This window comes from Lutjanus erythropterus, chromosome 1, assembly GCF_056507025.1.
Source record: "Lutjanus erythropterus isolate fLutEry1 chromosome 1, fLutEry1.hap2, whole genome shotgun sequence".
Classification (NCBI taxonomy): Eukaryota; Metazoa; Chordata; class Actinopteri; order Lutjaniformes; family Lutjanidae; genus Lutjanus; species Lutjanus erythropterus.
The window spans coordinates 28,502,943-28,525,667 of NC_139317.1; the positions used below are offsets into that span (position 1 = coordinate 28,502,943).

A 22,725-nucleotide genomic window follows, 5' to 3' on the forward strand; every position below is an offset into this window, starting at 1 on the left:
AATCAAATAATACTTTGATTCAGTCCTTTTTTGTACCTGTAATATTTCTGTAATTTTGGTCACAGCCAATCACAATTTAATGTGACACGTAACAGGCACGCTACCACACCTACATTGTGTGTGGGGGTGAAGTCAAGCGCAGTGTATTAGCAGGGTTTAACTTTAATGGTTTTTCATTTGCCTGGTCGAGTAAGTGGGTCCGAAATCTACTTGCCCAAAGTCACTTTTTACCTGCCCTGGTACAAATTGTTTTATTAGCAGTTAAAAATTCAAGTTGATTGTCATGTTTAATCCAAGACGGCAACATATATTAAATATCATAAAATAGTGAAAAATGTCCATCTCAGTTTTTCAGAGTTCAGGGTGATGGTCTTTAAATGTATTGTTTTGTCAGCGTTCAACCAAAAGATACTTCATTTAATGTGATTCACCGAGAAAAGCAGGAAATCTCCATATTTGAGAGGCTGAAAACTTTATTACATTTTTGCAAATTACTTTAACTATAAACCAGTCAACAGAGTTTACCTTTTTTTTTTTAACCACTTGCCTGAGTTGCTAGATTTAGTAGCCCAGTGAGGCATTTTACTTGCCCTGGGCAAGCAGGCAGTCCTTATTCTTGAGACCTTATTTGACAGAGAAATCATTTCATTGTAAAAAAGGCACTGAATAAAGTACTCTACTGGTATCGCTATCACTTTACTGGTATTGGTACTGGTATTTTTTAACTAATACCCAGCCCTATCAGACTGACACTGATTGAAATCAGTCCCCAGAGATGACAGCATCTGTAGCTCTCCTTGGTCCTCTGAGCAGCATCCACTGCATTAGTGTCTCCAACAAACAGTGAAATGTGCCTTTAATCTACGCTGTGTCCTTGGCTAGTATAGGCTAGTGTTGCTACTTTGAAATACTTTTATTTTAGATGCTCTATACAGAAATCTTCTCTGTAGAAATACTGGGCTCATTTTGGCAACATGAGAAGCACAAGTAGGCAATGTTTGTTGCATTTGCACAGGCACAAAAGGCACCAACAAAAAATAAAAAACATACTTTCAGTTCCTCTGAAAGCCACAGTCCCATGGGGAAGTAGTCTAGTCATAGTGTCAGCACAGCAAAATCTGCTCAGAGCAACGAGTGAACATTCCTGGAACAAGTTTGCAAAAAAGTCTTTGTTGCATTGCACATCAAATATTGAGTACAGATCAGCCTTTTTCATTCTGTACAGATTCTGTCTGAACAGGTCATGAGTGCAAAATATATATTCACTTTGCTCCTGTGAAGTGACTGCAATTAAAACAGCAACAGAAAATGGTTTTATTTTGTGGCACAATCCTGATATTTTTACAGCCAACTAAACAGAAATATATCCAGTTTATATTTCAGTTTAGAATCTAGTCAAGTCGTATTTAACCGGTCGAACTGACTTGATCTTTTGTGCCTGTGTAAATGCCACCCTACATTCTGTGTTCATTTCACTTCACCTCAAAGGAGGGTGCTTTGGAGTAAACAACAGTAACAAGGCCACTATACTGTATGTACAAATTATACAATCTCTTCCATTTGGCTATACACTTACTGTATAGAGATTGAGGCTTGATACATACATTATAATGATGCAGTACAACATGCAGACTGAAAAACATCTGCATTTAGCTGCAGCAGTGCTCATCACAGTGCAGTTTCACTTTCAGTTCACTCTTACGTTGTTCCTCCTTTTTCTCTCCTCTACATGAAGTTTAGAGGGGAATTTACAAAAACCTGACCTGACCAGCATCACAGCAGCCAGTGCAGTTTATTCACACCTGTTGTGCCTTTTAGAGTCTGTCTGGTGTTCTCTAAACCTGGCCAGCGCAACACTCGGACTGACCCAAAGGGAACGCAAAAGACAGTTCCTCTCTGAGTGACTTCCTCTGTGAAGGTCATTGATAACTAGATTTGCATCATGCATATAACTGATGTATATTTAGGATAAATGATTTGACTGCCTGTAGCCATGATTATTTATGATATTAAAGCAGAGTAAGGATCCTCGCTCCTTCATCAAGTAAGACATGTTATAGTGGACTGAATGCCCTCTGTGTCTGATCACAAAAGATGTTTGAATGTTTTATACTGCAGAGCATCTGCAAAGAAAGAAGTGCTGTCGAACAGATGTGTCACAAAGATGCAGAATCCCTCATTTTGTTTCTGAGGGACTTTTCTGAACTATAAATTAAGACAAATTAAATGTGCTAAATGTTCATGCATCTGGTCCATTTTTATCAGCAAACACTGTGTGGAGATGAGTTGGGATAGTGATCTTACAGAAGACTGAAGGGTTGGGGCTTTAGAGCTCAGATTGTTTGAAGCAGCCATGACAGCAGGGTGCGGCTCCATCATGTTGGATTGGAGGAGCATCGTTGCAGGAGGAGAGCATGGCAGGTGTCACAGACTCTGACTGGTTTTGGTGAGGCGGGCAGAGGGAGCTCGTTGTCAGAGCAGCTGTTGCAGAAGATCTCCCCACAGTTCCTACAGTGGTGCTGCAGAAAGACAGTTAGAACCTCGTGAATATTATAGTGTTGGGTTTATGGAGCCTCTTTTTATTTCTCGTCATTTGATGACTGACCTTCCGTCTTGAGATGGAGAACTCCTTCTCACACAGTTTGCAGTGGCTCGCTTCCTTGTCCTTCAACCAAACCTGACCCCCCTGAAACAGCATGGCACAGTAAATCCTGGTTCATCCTAACTTTATATTATAAAAACTTTACAAACTCATCCAAAATCAGCTTTGCTAATAACAGTTAACTAAGATGCAGGACATATGCAGTACCTGTTATTTCTTTGTTCTTCTCTGAGGCTCTCTTACTATTATCTTCCCAAACCTACCATCTATGTGATGGAGACGGTTTAGATGTTATTTTTTAATTTCTGTAACTGACTGTTACTCTACCTGAAGAGCTTTGTTAGCTTCTTTGATGTCCTCAATCTTCATTTTGGATCTGATGACAAAAGGAATAAGACAATTTTAGGTAGACTGAGGCAATAAAACAATAATGATATGTATCATCAATAGACACTTCATCAATAGCGACAAGAAAATTGTTCAATAAAATATTTAATAGTTTCACTTAAATGCAAACCGTCATGAAAGCTCAGAGTAAATCTGCCCTGGTTCATACACCCCCTATCACATCAGGTGTGCTGTTCAGCTGAACCACCAACATGTGACACAACAACAGAAACACTGTTGAGGAAGAAAACTGTTAATACAAAACTACTTCTTTAAAAGTCTATTAAGTCTATTACCTGTTTATTTTTGCTTTCATAAATAAAGTGGTTACATTCAACATTTTTTCTCCCAGTCTTTATTTAAAAATGATTAACAATTATCAATATGGACTGAAATGAAACATTTAACTTTTTCCAGCTATGTCACTCACCCTAGTGCTAGGTAAGGAAATAAATAAAATAAATCATCACAAGTCATCAACCTCTTTTTGTCAACTTGACATCTAACTAAATTATTAAAAAACAGTTTTCAAAAAGATGAAGAGGTTCTTGGTTTCATTTAGGAGGCTTCAAAAGCTAGCGTGTTTCATTTACTCAAGAACTATAAACTCTACTTATTTGTAAGAATGTAAATTAGCCATGGTTTGATGTAAATGACCTAAAAGGTTTTTCTTCAACCTGAAATTCATATGATGATAAAAACAACTGTATGAAGCACAATGATTTGATCATTTCATGTCTTGGTTTAGACATTTTTAATAAAAGCATACATACTCGCTTAATTTGGAGCCTAGTTCCTCAAGAGCTTGTTCTTGGTCCTCACAGATGGTCTTCAGCTGAATGTTTTCATCCTGCAGACGATGGAACTCCTGGAAAAACAATAAAAAACAGACGACAGAGGACATGGATGTGATCAAATTACTTAACATTCTGCAAATACTGGGTCAAACACACCCAAAGCTTTGCACATGTAATAAAACATAATGTACAATATCACATATATGATACATTTCTGTCTCTCCAACTTTTTACCTTTTTTAGTCCATTGATCTGCAGAGCCTCTGTGCTGAGCTGAGCCACCGTGTCCCTCTCTCTGTCTAGATCATTTTGTAACGTCTGCCTCCACTCCCTCTCTATCTTCAGGTCCGTCTCCAGCTGCTGGCTGCAGACATGCACATACAACAATAAAGATGACAAACAGAGACAGAGAAAGGCTTACACTGAATATCAGATTACATTAGAGCACAATGGTTTGCAAATTTTTGTCTTGGATTTTCAATTTAACAAGAACTGTGTCGGGGGAGGTCTGGTGTTTCCAGAGAAATTAAGTAAATCAAGTTTAATGAGGAAGATGTGGAATGCTTTAAACTGTTATGTGATTTAATGGTGCTAGTTCATGAATTAGCATTATGTCAGTTTCAGTGGAAGGCAGACAAGCATTAACACCAAACGCTGGTTTACCATGCTGCAAAGCTTATGGTGTAAACAGTATATTGTGTCTCTCTCTGAGCTCCACAGCTTTTCTCTAGAGCAAGTGTTCACATACAGTATGTGTGTGCACAACTCTACTCGTCAATTTGTCTTCAGAGGGGATTTGCTTACAGTTGTCTTTCTTTGTTTTCGATCTGCCGCTGCAGGCTGTCGGCCTTGTTGGCAAAGTCCAACTTGAAGCGTCTGGTTCCCTCCTCCGCCATGGTGCGGTGCCTCTCTGCGTCCTGTAATCTGCACCATTATAACCAGGGACAAACTCAGGACCATGGAGAGAAAAAACTGGGTGGGAGGATGGCAGGAGAAGGGAGAAAAGAACACGGGAATACCAAAAGGAAAATGATGGGTAAGGAGGGAGGTTGGGGACTAATATTTCTGGGTGGAAACATGAAGGATGAGCGGTTAAGGATAAATGAAGGAATAAAGAATGGTGTTGCAATTTGCAGTGTTACAACACCAGAGGGTAAAACCGAAAAGAGCGCAGTGAGGGTTGAAAAAAACAGAACAGTAAGGAATACAGAGGGGTGATGAGTCAAAGTAAAGATGAATGACAAATAAATTAGGGAAAACTTCACCAAAGCAACTGAATGGACAAGAAAAAAAGAGGAAAGCTAACTGAATGCAGCATGTTAGTGCACTCAGACATAGTGCAGCATCACTACATTTTCACAGCAGAGTTTGAAAATATGCCAATTTCACTGTTTATTTAACTTGGGGAGGAAACTTAAATAGCATCAGGACATGAGGATTTTAATGAAGTTTTAGATCTTGTTGAACCATCTAAAATACTTGGACAATGAGGAGGATAATCCAACAACACCCTGATTTATGGCAGCTTACTCCTTAAAATCACATAATAAATGTTCCAGTGTCCATCTGTTTAGAGCACTCCAAATGTGGCCAAAAACTCAAACCACATCCAATACTTTCAAAACATCTAACTTTATTGATCACGGTGGTAAAAGACAGTAGTTGTGAGTTTTCCACAGTTGTACTGAGTGATAATTCTTCTACAAACTGAGAGGAGTTACAGTACTACAAACACAGAGTTAGAATAGGTAGAATGACTACTTCCTGATCTATCACAAAAGTCAATAAATATGCCAAGACGAGACACAACAACACATTCACGTTCCCTTGGCGGAAGCTCCAGAGGTTTACAGCTGTGCAACTACAATTCTTTACACTTGGCTCAGTTCTGTCAGTTCTGCAGAAGCAAAGAAGCACATGAATTGAGCGAAAGCTGCTGGTCCCGTTGAGCTATTTACATCTGCTAAAACTTACTACCTTAAAGTTTTTAGTTAAGGTGAATCTTCAGGAGGATGAAGAGCAAGAAGGAGACTGGCTGTGTCCGAAATTACTCCGTTTTCACTATATGAGTGTCTTAATTCTGAGTGTGTCCACTAAAATGTGCTCTCAAAAATTCCAGACATGAAACATAAAAAGTACTACATGTACACTACCTTCTGCTAACAATCCAGCAAAGTCATGGTTCACAAGTGTCCAAAATCTCACATAACTGCTCACTACAATAAACCACTGAGTGTGTATTACAAAGAAATTTGTGAGTCATTGGTGAAAAAGGGACTGATTTCAGACACAGCCAGGGTCATCACAGCCAGTCAGAAGCAGGTCAGGAGGTGCAGCAGCACATGCAGAGCAAACTGGCAACAAATTAAAAGCAGGAGGCTGCACGAGTGAACTCCTGTCTGACTAAACATCTGTAGTGAACACTGCTGACTGACTGTGATGAAATGCAGCTAAGCAGCCGTAGAAACCATTTGTCTAGGTTGTGTGATAGTTTTCATGTTCCTGCTCATGCTTCAGACCTGAACAGTGTCGGCTGTAATAAGAGTAATAAAAGAGACAGCCAAGCACAGAATCACAAGTTACACAACAATCTCTGCAGAGCCAACATGGATGCCATTCAGGGACTGTACAAAAATTACTGATTATCTCTCCGGGGAGCATGTCATTTGTCACTATGCCGTAGCAGGTCCCAACTTCACTGTATTCTGCATCATCAAAAATCAGAACTACTGTAAAGTAAAATGTGTCAAATACCGTGACAGTGACAGCTTTTGGTTCAAAAATAAATAATGGCCTGTCATTTTGTTCTGTTTGCCATTGTTTTGGTAGCTGCTTTTTCCAACTCCATTGTGCAATTTGATAGCTTTGTGAAAATGATTGAAATTAAAAATTAATTAATTAAAAAATTAATTGGACTAATCAAACATTTCTTAATATTATGGGGAGGGTGTTGCAATTTGTCTCTTGATCAAGCGAAGCATCCAAAGAAGTAGGGACACTGTGTAAAACCTAAATAAAAACAGGATGCAATGATTTTCTAAACTTTTCAACTTATATTCAGCTGAATACAGTACAAACCCAAGATATTTGATGTTCAAACTGATCAACTTTGTTGTTTTTTTTGTAAATATAGACTTTTTCTGAATTTGATGCCTGCAACATGTTCAACAAAAGTTGAGATGGGGGCACATTTACTGTGATAGATCATCTTTTTTTTTTTTAAATAAAACTCAGTAAGCATTTTGTAACTGAGAACACGGTTGAGGTTTTCAAAGTGAAATTCTTTCCCATGCTTACTTGATATGATTTCAGATGTTCAACAGTCAAGTGCCCCTGCTGTCGTATTTTGCGCTTCTGCGCATTATTATTCATTATGAGCATATATTTACAAAAAAAACCCCACAAGTTTATCAGTTTGAAGGATCTGCAAATCGTTGCATTCTGTTTTTATTTACTTTTTCTTTTTTTTTTTTTTTTTACAAAGCATCCAAATCAGGTTGTATTTATAATGCTTGAAAGGGCTTTTTACTTTTTTAAAAAGTTAAGTAGCATGTTTAGTCCTCCTTCTCACGCCAATAATTTTCGTACAGTCCCTAAATGCTAATGACTCAACTGTGTTTACTAGTGGCTCTGCGTGTTGCCAAATAAAACCACTCAGTAGTTGTGATACAAGCGGGAAAGCCCACTATACTCATTCTAACTCAATGTGAACAATAATGACGGCCCTTTGATTACATCTGAGAGCCCAAACAGTCACTATGTTACTGTCAGTGTTACTGCATATAAACTGACTACTGGAGACAGGAAGAATAGAAGTAGTATCACATGTATTTGTGTGTGTGTGAGTGAATAGATAAAGTAGTGTATGATTAATTCAAATTGTTTCTTCAGTAGCTATCAACTTATGTAATATGCAGACAGATCTCTGACCAGCTAAACCAGGACATTCAGAAGAAGCATAATGCAAGGTTGTCTGAGGAGGACTGAACTAAAGATCATGAAACATGTTGCAGTGGTCTCTGTGAATCCCAGCACTCTGCTGATGATGATCATGTTTCAGTAACTAAAGCACCAAACCACGCAGCCCAGTTTCACCCGACTCTGTGGCTACTCTCAGCACATAAAAACCATTTGAATATTGTGTGCAAAAAACAGTTCCATAAACAGGAATGTTCCTTTAAGTTAAGTCCATTTTTTCACTGAGTAATAAGCAATTGTTTGCCTGCATGTGTGTGCATGTGTGCATGGTTTGTCCTCAGAAGGAGATGTCCTTAACTAGCTTGTACTGGTGCTCTGTGTCTGTGCTCGCACACTTAACAAATGACATAGCAAGCGTTCTGGTCTGGCTGAGCAGATCCTTATCACTGCACAGAGGAGCAGGGATAAAATCAGGGGGGAAAAATGACACGTGGAGGTTTCAAGGGAGCAAAATGGATGGATGGATGATTGGATGGTATAAAAGAGACGAACAGACGGGAGGAAAGAAGGAGGAAAGAAAGGAAGGAAGGAAGGAAGGAAGAAAGGATGTCAATATATCAGTATTCTAAGTGGCCCCAGTTACACTGAACACTTTAAGTGACTTTCACATCACGGCGGAGCAGCAAGTGTAAATAAAAAATATTAAAACAGAAATCTGATTACAGGCCGCCACATTCACACTGTCAACAGATTTCTTCCATTTGGATATATTTCCCTCCATAGTAAGCGTATGAGTAATGAGAAGAGGTGGGGACAAAAGTAATGTGGACAGATTGATGAATACAACTAGAGCAGACAAAAACTGGAATTTCAGGTGAAGTGTGCACAGACCTATACTATCAACATGAGAGATTTAAGACTGAAATGCACGTTCTACATTCACCTACCTACACCTACAGTAGTTATCACTATTTTCATCTCTCTATAGTAGACAACAAGGTTGAGGGGAACATTTATCTCTAATGAGCATATATATATATATATATATATATATATATATATATATATATATATATACACACATACATAATACATACATAATACATATATATATATACATGTGTGTATATATGTGTGTATGTATATACACACATATATGTGTTAAAACACACACACATATATATATGTGTTTTAACTTTATTATATTTTTTCAGCTACAACAACACTGACTGAAAATAACACATGTAAACAGGGTATGTTTCCTACTAGCCTAAGGAAACCTTTAGAGCAGCAAAAAACATTCATAACCAATCACAAATAGGATGGAACAGATTTAAACCAATGGGAAAAGGGAGGGGAGGGATGGACCGTGTTGACTGGTAAAGGATGGGGTGAGGAGGGATTGTAAGGCATCAATGATCCAGCAGGTCTCATAATGACTGATACAGATTTGGAGCAAAATACACTGATTGTGGCACAGTAGTGAACAGAGAACTTAGCATGCATGAAAATATCATCAGTGTTGTTCATTAGACATGATAAACTTAAACTAAAGATTGCAGGGTTTCCCCATGGAAATTGTTCCAGATGTAACTTATCTTGTAACTAATTTAGTTTGAACATGATGGCCTAAATTAGGGCTGTCCAAACTGGGGCCTGCAGGCCATGTTTGGCCCACCATAAGGTTCTATTTGACCTGCCAGATGTTTCTAGTGATGAGAAACTGAAAATAACTGAAAATATAAATTATAATATAGATTACACAATATTAAAAAATATGATATAAATGATTGTTTATGCCGTTTTATTTTTGACAGGTAAAATTCTCTTTAAATACATAGGCTCTCTAAATATTTCATTTCATTTCATAATCTGAGCATGGCAGGCAGTGACACTTGTGACGTGTGTGACGTAGTTTTGGCTCTCCAAGGGACAAAGTTCAGGCACCCCAGGCCTAAACAATGGCATTCAATATAAAGTTTGGCATTTGTTGTGTGAAACAGTGCCACTGCTCTTTTTCCCTGAAGGTTAATATTGTATTTCATAGAAATGTATTCAATTTTTTCATGTTATTATATTAGGGAAGGTGGTCTTTATGTGAGGCACCCCAAAAAATAAATTCTAAAATTGAATCTTTACGGTAAACACAGACCCATATTGTCTCTGATAAGTAAAGTTTTGTATCTCAAACGGACCTTTTTATTGCAGATATTTAGACATGAAATAGTAGTGTAAACACAGGTGTTATCAAATTATACCAATTATGCTACTATTCCATTCAGCTAAAACAGCTGACTTAGCCCTACTATTTCATATCAATATGGCTGCTGTGTAAAAGGTATATTTTGGCAACTTATGTATCAAGGAGCACATTGAATAATGCAAAACAATTCACAGCTAATGCATGACAGTTTTATCAGTTTTTTTTTTGTTTTCTCTAGACAATAACAATGTCCTTTTGCTCCAACTTTGGACAGTGTATTTCAACATGCAAATATTTTTAGTGTATCTATTTGCCTTTTCATAAAAAAAAGTTGTGGACCATCTCCACTCAATTCATACCATCCTTAACATCATTAATCACTTTTATTAAATAAAACCTTAAAAACTTTAGGGAAAAGAGGAGGAGCCATTTTACATAAAAGAGGCCATATATACAAGCGGGGAAACCGCTTTTAGCTACTATCCTCCAACACTCTGGAGGACTCTGCCCAGTTACCTCAGACATGCGAGGTCTGTTGGCACTTTTAAAACTCGACTGAAAACCTACTTGATCAGGCAAGCTTTTAGTCACTGTAATACATTTCTACCCTGGTCTGCCATTTTTACTACCTCCAATTATCTGCCAATTTTTTAGATCTTATATATTACTAAAAAAATATTTCATTTATTTATTCTTTCCCCTTTTTTGTTATTCTGTATTATGTCTTTTTAATGCTATACTGGTGTTTTTAATTTTTCAGTCTGATTTTATGTATTATGATGATTTTATAAATTTATGTCTTGTTTTTTACCTATGTTGTTTTTAATGTCACACTATAAAGCACTTTGCTGCTATATAAATAAAGGTATTATTATAATAATAATTATTATTATCATTATTATAACATTTGATTAGTGCAGCTATTGTTCAGACTGCCTTATATTAACTAAATAGATCACAAAATTGGGATTTAGGTCAGCTGATAACAGAGACTTATTAATCATCACATCTTGCAGTATCAGGTGAAAACCTAACCAATATCCCTTCTGTTCATGAGGTTTTAAACTGTTCAACATTTGTGTTTAAAGGACCCAAAAAAGAGAAATAAGGACATTAAGATGAGACAAATATTAACACCTCCTAATTGATTCCTAGGGGAAACCCTGAAACAGTGATGAGGAAGAAACTCAAATCATTTTCCCAATGCTTTCTCCAGCTCTTCTCAGTGTAGCTTCAAACTAATCCACACAGAACTCATAATACATATTGATAATAATAATATAACATATTTTAAGTAATTATTATAAATAACATAAAATAGCATACTTTTTTAATAGAACATCTGATCTAGAAAAAAAGCTATTAAAAGCATGTTGAGGACGTCAAATTTACTTTGAAGAATGGGGATAATGTATGTTTTCAACAAATCAAAGTAAGACTGCACTTCAGATATTTTAACAGAGCAGCAGAGAACCTGGCTTAGACTGAAAGGAGGACTGAAGAGACACATGGGACAAAGTGATTTTCCTGTTTTGGTTAGTGTGTGCTGTGTCACAGGCAGTGTTTCTCACCTTTGCTCCAGCTGCTTCATGGTGGCAGTGATCTGATTGGTCTTCTCCTCCAGCCGACTGATCATATTGTTCTTCTTCTTCATCTCGTCATCAGATGACTAACAAATGAGAATCACCAGCTGTCTCAAGTAGTAGCAACAATAACAGTACATGTACTGTATGTGATAAACGAGTATGTGTGGGTTTGTACCTGCATCTTCTGGTACATTTCTACATTGATGGCTTTGACTTCATCCAGTTGATGTCTCAGTCCGATCAGTGTGTCCTGTTGATAAATAACTCACGTGACTCGTGTCATGTGTCTGCTTCTAGTTTCCTACAGCAGTTTCACTATAATTTAGCAAGTGCTTTTTTATTATTTTTTTCATTCATCCAGTCATTATTAATTCAGTAATTTATGTTCTGTTTATTGTGTATCTTCATCCACTTAATCATGTATCCACTGGGGGTTTGTACAAAATAAAACTCAGGACAACATGCACATTATATTTATAGTTATATGATAATTAGTGTCCAGTTTAGGTTGAAATGTGATATACTGTGTACACATGAATATGACTTGGAGCTACAGTACCTGTAAGTGAGCTGAAATATATTTAGAGCAAACTGTATGATACAAATACTCCCATGTCACACGCCCCGCAGCCCTGATGATGATGCTGACATTTCTCTGCAGTCTGACGGCTGATTCACCTGATGTTGTTGGTGATGTCCCTACAAAGCTACGCTGATGCTGCTGCCATGGCAGGTGCTGTATCTCACAGCTTGGCTACAAATGTCAGCTGGTGGTGTTTATGTAGCATACTTCACATGTTTGTGGTGAGAGGCCTGACACTGGCAGTGCTGCCAGAGAGACAGGCACAAGAGCTGGCAAAGAACTACTGCTCCACAGGAGCCAGTACAGGTAGGTGCTATATTTTTGTTTGTGGCCCCCAAAGGGCTTGTTTTCATGCACTCCCTCATTGTGATGACTCTGTCTGAAGAGCAACCACATTATTCTTATGATCTTCATTTTAAAGGAGAAATCTGTAATATTTTTACTGTAAGAAATCTGAAGATGACCATGATATATCATCAGAGATTAAAGAAACATGCTAAGCTGAAAATACTTGCTTTTCTGATGACAATGCTACAACCGCAGAGTCCTCGTTTCAAAATTTCATTCTAGCCCATAACTTGTGTTATTGTCTGCCAGTTTCATGTTAATGTCTTTGAATAATCCTTGAATAGTGCCCAGTGAACATCAAATAGCAGTTTGGCTTAAAATGACGATCCCAACTGTTTATGTCTGTATGTATCTCTATGAAATTACTGACTGGGCAGTCCTATATTAACCCATGTCTGTTAGTGCATTGCTGAATCTTCATGCCTTTGATTTCAGCTCTTGAACTCTTGTGTAAATAAATCAGTGGCCAAAAAGGAAGACAGAAAATGTATGCTGACCTGTTTTTCATGAATATCTTTCTCCAGAAGTTTCATAGCCAGTTCCATTTCCTGTTTCATTGACACCTGGACTACCAACTCATTCTCCACATCCTAAAAATAATCAACATACATCTATATAAAATATAGATCACCAAGTATATTATGCAACCACACAAGCAGTCACAGTCTGACCTGTCTGAGCTGACACTCCTCCTTCAGTTGCCTTCGGGCCTCATTGTACATCTCATCCAAACCCTGACGCGACTGTTTGTATGTATCTCTCTCCACTGATACATCGCCTTGGGTAACCTAGATGAATAACATCAATGGAAAGAACACATCAGCCAAATCATACTCCAGTTTCCCCAGTTGGTAATTAGAGACAGTAAAAACTGTTGGAATATAAGGGCTAGATCTACAGATTCAGTTTCAGTTTTAGCTGCAGCAAAAGCTTTAACAAAAGAGCAAATACAACAAGCACAAATACAAATGTGCACGTGTGACAGTGTACCTCTAATTGTTGTTGTGCCTTCAGCAGAATTAGGCTGTTTTCACTCCTCAGCTGCTGGTTTTCTTCCTGCAGTTTGATGATGTTGTTCTTGGCTATGGCTAACTGCACACACAAACAGAACAATTCAGCTGATCGCCAAGATTGTTTGACATTAATGCTGTTTACACTGTGACACTGACACCGTGATTTCAACTGAATATATTTGGCTAAATTATCATATCAGATTCTATGATTAACATTTAACAGACATTTGTCTGTACATGAAACAGACAAAGCAGGCAAATTCAAAACAATTATAACCTTTTAATACTGACTTTCAGTGTGGGTCTCACCTCCTCTATGAGTTTAGAGTTGGACTTCTCTAAAGAGTCCACTCTGCCCTGAAGACCTTGTACTGTGGAGCTAGACATACAAACACACACAAACACAGAAATTATAATCAACTTTATTTAGTTACTATTCACAACTGATGTCATAGGTGTTAAAATGTGTATCTCAAACAGTTCTGACTTCTTTTGATTTGACACTGTTATGTGAAGAACTGTGACTTATAGGGTTGGGTGTCAGTATTCAATACTTTTAAGGTATTGAATGAAACAATCTAGGAACAAGCAGTATCAAAACTAGTATCAAAACAACCAATTCTTTTTGTGCCCAGATCCAGAAAAAACGAATCTGTATGGTTCTGCTTGCCACAAGCATTCTTCAATTTAATGCAATATGTGATTGACCCACTACAGCAGCGCCTACATCCCATAATGTCTGTTGTGTGGTGAAGTTCAGCATGGCATATTTTGAAAGAGTTGCCAGTTCAGCATACTAAGATACCACAAAAATGTAGTGCAGTATTGCTTTACTACACACCTGCACCTTCTGATAAAAAATAAATGCATGAAATGTGGAACGATTATTTCAGGAATGCTTCCATTTAGGGTTGGGCAATTGGACGAATATATCGTCTATCGACGATGGGCTGAATCCATCGCTAATTGCTTTATTCCCCGATTTTTAGGGCGATATTTGTCATTTTATTCTGCTAAGGTAATAGTCTGCAGAGTGACAGCCTCTGCTCTGCACCATGCTCTCATCCAGCAGCGCAGTACACATCTACTTAGCTGACCATGAGTGTGCTGAGGCGAGTGTCGAGACGATTTTGGTGAGTCTACATATTTTTCTGTGGAGTTTGAATTAAGTGTGTTTTCCGAGGAGTTAATGAGCCAATTATGGTTGTTCGGTAAAAGAGATATACCTCAATTCAGAAGATGTACAGTTATATTTCTCCATTTAAAATGAAAAATAAGTGTGAGAACATGTAATTTCTAGACAGTTTGTAAGTTTATTTTGTCAATTGGATGTAGTGAATGTACGTAGTATGCGTAACATACTAAATTCGCCACTTGCACACATCTCCCAACTGAGACCCAAGAGGACGAGAGGACGGGAGGAGGTAGGAACAAAGATATCACCAATCGCCGATGGATGGGCTGATAATGATCATTTGGAAAATTTTAACATATCACCCAACTCTACTTCAATTCACATGAGGGGTATTAAATGAAATTCTCTTTTAATAATGGTATCACTTAGAGGGTACTGGTATTGGTACTGGGGTCACAATTTTAGAAATGATACCCTGCCCTAGTGACTTATAAGAGCTGTTATTGTGTTTATTCACAGGTTTAAAGGACTGAACTGTTTCACCAGCCTGACAGACCTGAACTGACTTTTAATAATCACAGCATTAATATAGTAATGGCATGGTAAGCTTAGCTTACAAGCATATTAACTGAAACTGAGACACTAAGTTTGTGAGAAAAACGAAAATCTGTGCTCTAATGAGTCATCTGTAGAGACAGATGGAGATATGGAGCAGGCCTACACTTCTGAACAAGCTAACTGTTGTTTACTGAACTGACTATACACTGCATCTATTTTAACATGCAGCCAGTCATTCAGTCTTCTGCCTTTAAATGAAGGCATCATAACACCCGACAAACATTAGACATTCAACAGATGAAGAGCAAAATGTGAAGAAATAAAGTAGAATGACCACCTGTCTCAATCAGCCACCTAAAATATGCAGAATTTTAAACACAGGACTTCAATACTTTGAAATTTCCTTGAAGCACATAAATCTATTATCTCCAGGAAAAATGTGCAGACAGCTCTGTTTCCAATTAAAAACAAATGTCTTACTTGAGCTGTCGGTTCAGTTCCTCTACATAGTTCTTCTGATCCAAGATGGATGCTATCTGGCTATTCCTGTTACCATGGAAACAGACACAAAACAGAGCTCTGCATTAGATTTGATTAAGTGGGCTAAAGAGACCCAATGTATTAAATAAAGTCGGGGGACAATAAGAGGAGCATACCTCTCTTCACTCCTGTAATCATCAATGTCATTCTTCAAGTACATGGAGAAGTCAATCACCCCAACCTAAAAAAATAAAAAATATCAGTCAAGAAGAATCCATTCTGAAAAGCAGTGATTGCATAACCAGTAATTTGATGAAACAAGTCATGTTTTAAGTGCTGGACGCACTTTGCCATGTTGTTACTGTGTGTCAGCGTGAAAAAGTAATTATGGATGTTTACTTATTACATGGTTACACGTTTGGTTAAACTCTTACAAAGCAAACAAAATTATAACTGTGTGTCTGCCATTAATAATGGCACTTATTTGCTTGTTTGCCACAAAAATGCAAAGAAACTACCATAGTTTACCCTGGAGATAAAATCTAAATAGACTTTTAAGAGTTGTTACTGCAAAGCTACTGTTTAGGTAGTTGAATTTTCTGTTTTATATAATTGTAAAAGGAATATCTTTGGGTTTTGGACTTTTAGTCAAGCAAAACAAGGCACTTGAGAATATCACTTTGGGATCTGAGAAGTTGTGGTATTGGAAGTTGTTGTTGGGTATTTTTTCACTACTGTTTGACATGATCAAAAAACGTATTAATCTATAAGTCAATAATGAAAGTAATGGTTCGTTGCAGGCCTAAAAGGTAGCGACCAAACACTCCATGGGGATCCTAAGTTTTGTGCCTCTGTTTTCTTCTTTTATTTTAGCATCTTAGTTTCAGGGATGGAATCAGGCCTCGCTCACCTGACAGTACCTCTAAAATCTGTATGTGGTAATCTGTGTTATGGCTCACCTTGTGGTCAACACAATTCCACCACGTTAAAAGTATCTCAGTAACAGTCAGGTGTGAACACATTCTGTACAGGGTGTTAGTCGGTGAGAAGATGTGTTTGCACCCAGGGCAAAGTCACCACCCACGTAGTAGAAACATGACACTACGTTATCTCCTCTCCATCTGCCTAATGTTAAGATAACGAAACGGATGACTCTTGTCTGCATTTTTGCTTCCCCAAACTAGAGTCACTAAAGAGAAACCGGTTCATGTCAGTTAGTGAACCAGTAGGCAGCAGGTACAGGAAGTGGAGATAGCTCAACCACATTAAAATTAGATTTTCAGGTCTGGTGTAAATGTGTGTGCTTGTGGTGGTCTAAATACAGCCTCTGTTGCAGTGGTTACCTGAGAGTCCAGATCCTCGCCTTTGACACACAGGTTAGCATCAATGACATTCAGGCCTACCAGCAGGCCCACAATCACTGCCCCTTCCTCCTCCAGCATCAGTGCTGAATTCTCATAGAAATCACTGCAGAGGAAGATACAAGAGATTCTCAAACACTGATGAGGACTCCAGTACAACTAAAAGTGAGTGTTTTTTGTTTTTTTTTAACATTTTTGTCCTGTGGTGTTGTCACTGTTAATGTATTAGTACAAGCTTCTTTTAATCAAATTATATTCATGTTATTTACAGTAATGGTAACTACTGGATTTGTGCACATACTTCTCATTAAAATGCTGAATTCTATATATTTATTCACTGATACTATAAAACTTGTACATATGACTTGGGGATGGGATAACAGCCTGATTAGGTGATCAAAAATCATCAACAATTCAGTTTTCATAGGCAAAGTTATATTAGTTTTCAAAAGGTAAATTTTATAAGGTAAGGTTTCCATGTCTACATCTGTGTGTGTACCTAAGTAGGTCTTTTCTGGTGATGAGGAGTCGTAGGTAGTCAGCCAGCCGCTTCTGCATAAGAGCCAGACGCAACCAAGCTCTGGCTCTGCCTAATGGAGTCCTGGAACACAAACACACACGCACGCACACATGCACACGCACGCACACAGACACACACACATACACAGACACACAAGTGATAGGATTATATTTTCAGGAAGTTTTGAAGGTCTAATGCCAAGTTCAGACTGGAGGCAGAAGCATGATCAACAACTAATTCTGGTCCTCTGCTCTTTTTTGCGAGTGCATGTGGAATAAGTATCTAATTTCTAATAACCATGGCAGATCAGCAGATTTTGAAATTTCATTGTGTGGGGGGAACAAATGATTGCTGTAGACTGCGAGCATGCCAGAGCTACACATTGTGCCATGTCCTGACTGAACAGCCTAATAGGTTAACATGGGCGCTGCAAAGAGGTGGGTAGCGCTTAGTGGTGCTTCCACCTCCTGTCTAAACCCAGTGTAAGGCTGGTGGCACTGGGACATCTTAAGATATGCCTTTTTTGTTGTTGTTTTAGTTTTTTAGATCTTGTTCAGTTCTTTTTTAGTCTACATGTGCTCACCTAATTATTTGTTCCTCCTTTTAAGACTCTTATCTGACTATACACACATGTTTCATTTTGCCTATGTCATTTTTATTACATAAAATTATCGTTGAGAAAAAAACATTTGCACTGGCCTGTGTCTGACCTTTTGATCTGTACTTGCTGTTGCAAACATACTACTCTGCTATGTGTCTGTTGGTCTGACTCAGCACCACCAAAGGAAACAGACTCTGTTCTCCATCTCAAACAACACATCTGTTCCCCATTTTGCTGCATCAGACAAGACCTGAATATCACTCACTTGATTTCCTGCCTGAAAGCTCTGCTATATAGTGACTAATAACTGAATAACAAAGTGTAAAGCATGACATGGAAATCATGTGCATCAATGACAGCGAGCAGGAGCCTGGTTACTATAGCCACTAGAGGACACTACTTGAATACTGAAGTAGGTGTTTGAAGTTAATATTTTACCTCCTACACTGGGCACTATCAACACTCGTGGCTAACTCTACCTCCTTGACACATCTTTGGAAAATGTGTCTACATCTGTCCTAACAGTTACAAAGAGACAAAGCAGTAGAGAGATATTGATAAGGGAGAGGTGAGAGGAAATGTGAAGTGAAAGTAAGTCACACTCAGGTATTTCCCCACTCTGGCTCACGTCACAGTCTCATGTTACCGCTACATGTGTGTGTGTGTGTGTGTGTGTGTGTGTGTGTGTGTGTGTGGTTGTGTCGTGGCTCATGCTCCTCCAGCATGTTGTTGGCATACATGCATGTGTTTGTACATAAATGTACTCCTTACTTGAGTCCAGGCAGGTCTCGTACAGAGGCTGAGATCTCTGCTGCTTCAGGACACAGTTTCTCCACCAGCTCCAGAGGACCCCACAGAGACTTGTTAAAGCCCAGAAAGGACTTCTTCACTGGAGAGAGAAGAGAGAAACAGGAAGAAGACTTAGACACTGGTGTATGAAAATCTAGTTATGGCACCTCTTATGAGAGAGGCATCACACAAACAAAACCGTGTAGCTAATTTTAGTAAGCCAGGATATAACCACACAACACCCACACTGACACCATTTCAGACTTACCTCTGAGGCCGTGTTTGAGGCAGTGCTCCATAACGACAAAGAACTGCTGGAGAGGTGGATAGTCCGAGTCCAGTGTCCGTCCAAAGCTCAGAGCTGACTCGATCAGCCCTTTGATACTCAGTTTGGCCATGTTCAGCAAGTTGGCTCGCTCCATGGCCATGGGGTCCCGCAGGGCTGCAGGCCAAAAACCACACACCAGCATTAAAGACATGCTTAAAATACCTACATCAGGATTTAAAGGATGGTTGCACAATAATGTCTGCAAATTATCGATATTTTTTAAACATGGTATATTTTTATTGAGACTGAAATTAATAGAACTGATTACATTTTTCAAATAAATGATGTGTGATAATTGTATCATTTTAACATTACCATGCTGACTTTAATTTGTGTACTTGAAAACAGCACAGGTTGTATACAGACAGTGTAAAATTAAAGCGACAATACAACTGCATTGGGCTGCACAATAAAAAACACAGTATTTAATCACATTTTATGAATGACTCTTTTGATATTTGAAACACTTTCAGAACTCATTTTTCACAATATCAATACTGCGGTACCAGCTGCACTTTCTTGCTCTCTGCCCACAGTCCTGCACTTCTCTCACTGACAGTTCTGTGTTCTTTTCATCACTTGTCTTATTTTCTATATCCGCTGTCATGTTATAGATTTGTTATATTTATCTTTTAATAAAAATCTAAACTTTTATGCCCACAATGTTGAGTCAATTTTTCAATGAGCTATCGAAATTGGTATTGAATATCTTTTTTTTTTTCAAAGTATTGTACCAAAATGAGAAATTACAGAACAACACTACTCCAAATATAATCAGAAAACTAAGCATGTTTGTAAGGTTCCTTCTGAGTGAAAGACAAATGAGTAAGCCAGGTTAATGTCTTACAACTGGTCATTACCAAGAGCATACTTACTACAGGAAGAGACAGTAAATGTAAGTGCTGTGGAGGCAGAATTCACTCTTAACACGCAATGCACATTAGCATTTCTGTGTCACATCAGTGTAGTCACACATAGCAACAGATTCAACAAGGGAAAGAAAAGTCCACTAGAACAGATCGGAATGTCAATAATAAATCTGTAACCAAAGAAGTGTTGCCAAAAATATTAAAACATTGATAAATATCGATGCCGAATATTTCTCTCCAGCAGGAAATTAACACACACACCACTGCAGTGCTCACATAGCCTCACCTCCTCTCATTTACTCGCAGTGATGTCTTCTTATCATCTCTCATTTCATTGGCTCCGGTTGATTATCTCTTGTCATGTCATAGCCATGTTATAATAATCTTTACGAAAAGTCTAAAATTTTATGCCCTCAATGTTCTGTCAAATTTTCCAAGTGGTATTGAAAATTGTATTGAATACCGATGCTTTTCAAAGTTGTATCGAAATGAGAAATTCCAGTATCATGACAACACTAGACCGAAGTACAATAATCAGTCTTTTGGAAATTATTAATTAGCTTACTTATTTAGACACTCAGCACCCACACTTTTCTAACTTAATTAGATATTTGTCTTATTTGCAGCTGTTGAGATAACATGGTAACATACCTGTGCAGATACTGCATCTATAAACAGAAAAAAGGCATCAAATCTAACATTTCCATTGTGGAAAACGGCAGTGCCTGAGCTTGTAAATATCTCATGGAGGGCTGCTTTTAAATGCTCTGCGTGTGGACCTTTGGGTTAATGTGTAGCCAAACACCAGAACAGGACAGGACACTGTCAGGTGAAAACATTCAGAGATGTTGCCTAGCAATGTTGACAAGCTTTAATTGCCCCAGCAGGTTGGCCCAGAGGAAGAGACACTGACAAACCAACAGGTGATTTCTTGGGAGCAGTATGAATGATGGGTGCCCTTGGGCAATGAGCCCTGAGGATACTGAGGAAAAAACAGTAACCTTTGACTGCCTGTGTCACCATTTGACTTCTACTATTGTACATCAAACACTGAGGGCACTGGAAAGGTGATGGTGATTTGAAATTCATTGTAATTACAATGGTTTGACATTGTCCTTAGAGGTCATTCTGGTAATTAATAGCTTGTGTTCTTGTTATCACCTATCAGGAAGCTTTGTCACACTATTTGCCTGAAACAACTGTCAGTTGTTTATAATGACTCAGTGACTAATTCAAATCAAGTCTGTGATGATGGACACTGGCTGATGGGCACAGTGCCTGAGACAAAACAGAGCCAAGAGATCTGCTAAGATGACAGAAGATGCTGACTGACAGAAAATTAATCAGCGACTTAATAGTATGATGAGAAAAATGCAAAACCGCTCCTGGTTTCAGCTTCTTAAATGTGAGTATTTGCTGCTTTTATCTGTGTTATGTAATTATAAATATTTTGCCTAATATATTTGGATCTTGGACTGTGAGTCGATTTTTGATGGAGTCAAATTGTGATGGGAATTTAATCAATAACGGAATTTTTTCTATAGTAGTTAGATATTGCGATTGAAGGATCACATTCCCCATCTATAATGGATAATGAAAATAATAACTAGTTGCAGCCCTATCTTTGGCCATATTGTAATTTGTTTAATATTTACATTAACTGTGAAACCCCAGTTGGTATAGCCCCACTTGCATACTATAAAGTCACTGACTCTGTCATATTATCAAGGCAGTGAATAAAAACAGAGAACACAGTCAATACAGTGTACAAGACACGATGATAACCCCCAAGGAAGATTTTTTCCATTCGTATCGGTGCAGCATGTGATACTTTAGACAGTTAAGTTGTGTGACAGTATAAAACAACAACAGCAGCATAGCTACAGTACCAATGCAGATACTAACAGAAGAGGAAGTACCACCAAAGCATGAGAGCAGCATGGATCTATGAAAAATCAATAAGCCACACACAGAGGGGTGGTGAGGTAATGTTAGACATAAAAGCAGGGCTGCAACTAACAGTAATTTGCAATATCAATTAATCAAGAAAATTATTAATCAATATAGCAAATTATTGTAATATTAGTGGTCCATATAATGTCAGAAAATGGTTTGTCCACAACCCAAAGATTTTCAGTTTACTGACACAGAGGAATTAAGAAACCAGAGAGTATCCACATTTCAGTAACTGACATCAGAGAATTTGGACATTTTTACTTGTGTTAAATGACCAGTTAGTTGCATCTAGTGGTGGGCTTTAGGATTAAACATCTTGTCTTACCCTCCCCTTCCAAGTGTGTACAAGAAACTACAGTGGCAGCAAAGCTCGCACAAAACGCAAAGACCGTATTCAGAGCCAGTGTTTGGTTTATCCGTTCTGGGCTACTGTAGAAACATGGTGGTGCAACTTCACAGCCTCTTTGGAAGAGAACTGCACCCTCTGAAGATATAAATGGCTCATTCTTTGGGAACGAAAACACAACCAATTCTTATTTTCAGTTGATAATACGCTAGAGAAAACATATTAATGAATATTATATTCAATTTCTACTATTTTCTGCCAATAAATCCCTAGAAATCATACATATTGGTCTTTTAAGGAATACATATTGGTCCCTTAAAGGACCAATAAAATATGTATTAAAAA

At 38.0% G+C, this 22,725-nt stretch overlaps 1 protein-coding gene across 2 annotated transcripts in view; it reads right to left on the bottom strand.

Annotated features, from left to right (window-relative positions):
* Window positions 1-1,280: 1,280 nt before the first annotated feature.
* The window catches only part of rufy2 (RUN and FYVE domain containing 2), a 29,138-nt gene continuing 7,693 nt past the window's right edge, over window positions 1,281-22,725 (bottom strand). For both annotated transcript variants that reach the window (XM_084718857.1, XM_084718848.1), the window contains 18 exons: window positions 19,150-19,323; window positions 18,864-18,981; window positions 17,471-17,572; window positions 16,954-17,077; window positions 15,787-15,851; window positions 15,611-15,676; window positions 13,747-13,816; window positions 13,415-13,516; window positions 13,096-13,212; window positions 12,922-13,014; window positions 11,669-11,743; window positions 11,479-11,576; window positions 4,591-4,710; window positions 4,021-4,150; window positions 3,763-3,857; window positions 2,930-2,978; window positions 2,606-2,686; window positions 1,281-2,519 (listed from right to left, as the gene is read on the bottom strand). In XM_084718857.1, the coding sequence (XP_084574983.1) occupies window positions 2,376-2,519; window positions 2,606-2,686; window positions 2,930-2,978; window positions 3,763-3,857; window positions 4,021-4,150; window positions 4,591-4,710; window positions 11,479-11,576; window positions 11,669-11,743; window positions 12,922-13,014; window positions 13,096-13,212; window positions 13,415-13,516; window positions 13,747-13,816; window positions 15,611-15,676; window positions 15,787-15,851; window positions 16,954-17,077; window positions 17,471-17,572; window positions 18,864-18,981; window positions 19,150-19,323 (1,823 nt within the window). In that variant the 3' untranslated portion in view covers window positions 1,281-2,375. The remainder of the gene's footprint in view (window positions 2,520-2,605; window positions 2,687-2,929; window positions 2,979-3,762; window positions 3,858-4,020; window positions 4,151-4,590; window positions 4,711-11,478; window positions 11,577-11,668; window positions 11,744-12,921; window positions 13,015-13,095; window positions 13,213-13,414; window positions 13,517-13,746; window positions 13,817-15,610; window positions 15,677-15,786; window positions 15,852-16,953; window positions 17,078-17,470; window positions 17,573-18,863; window positions 18,982-19,149; window positions 19,324-22,725) is intronic.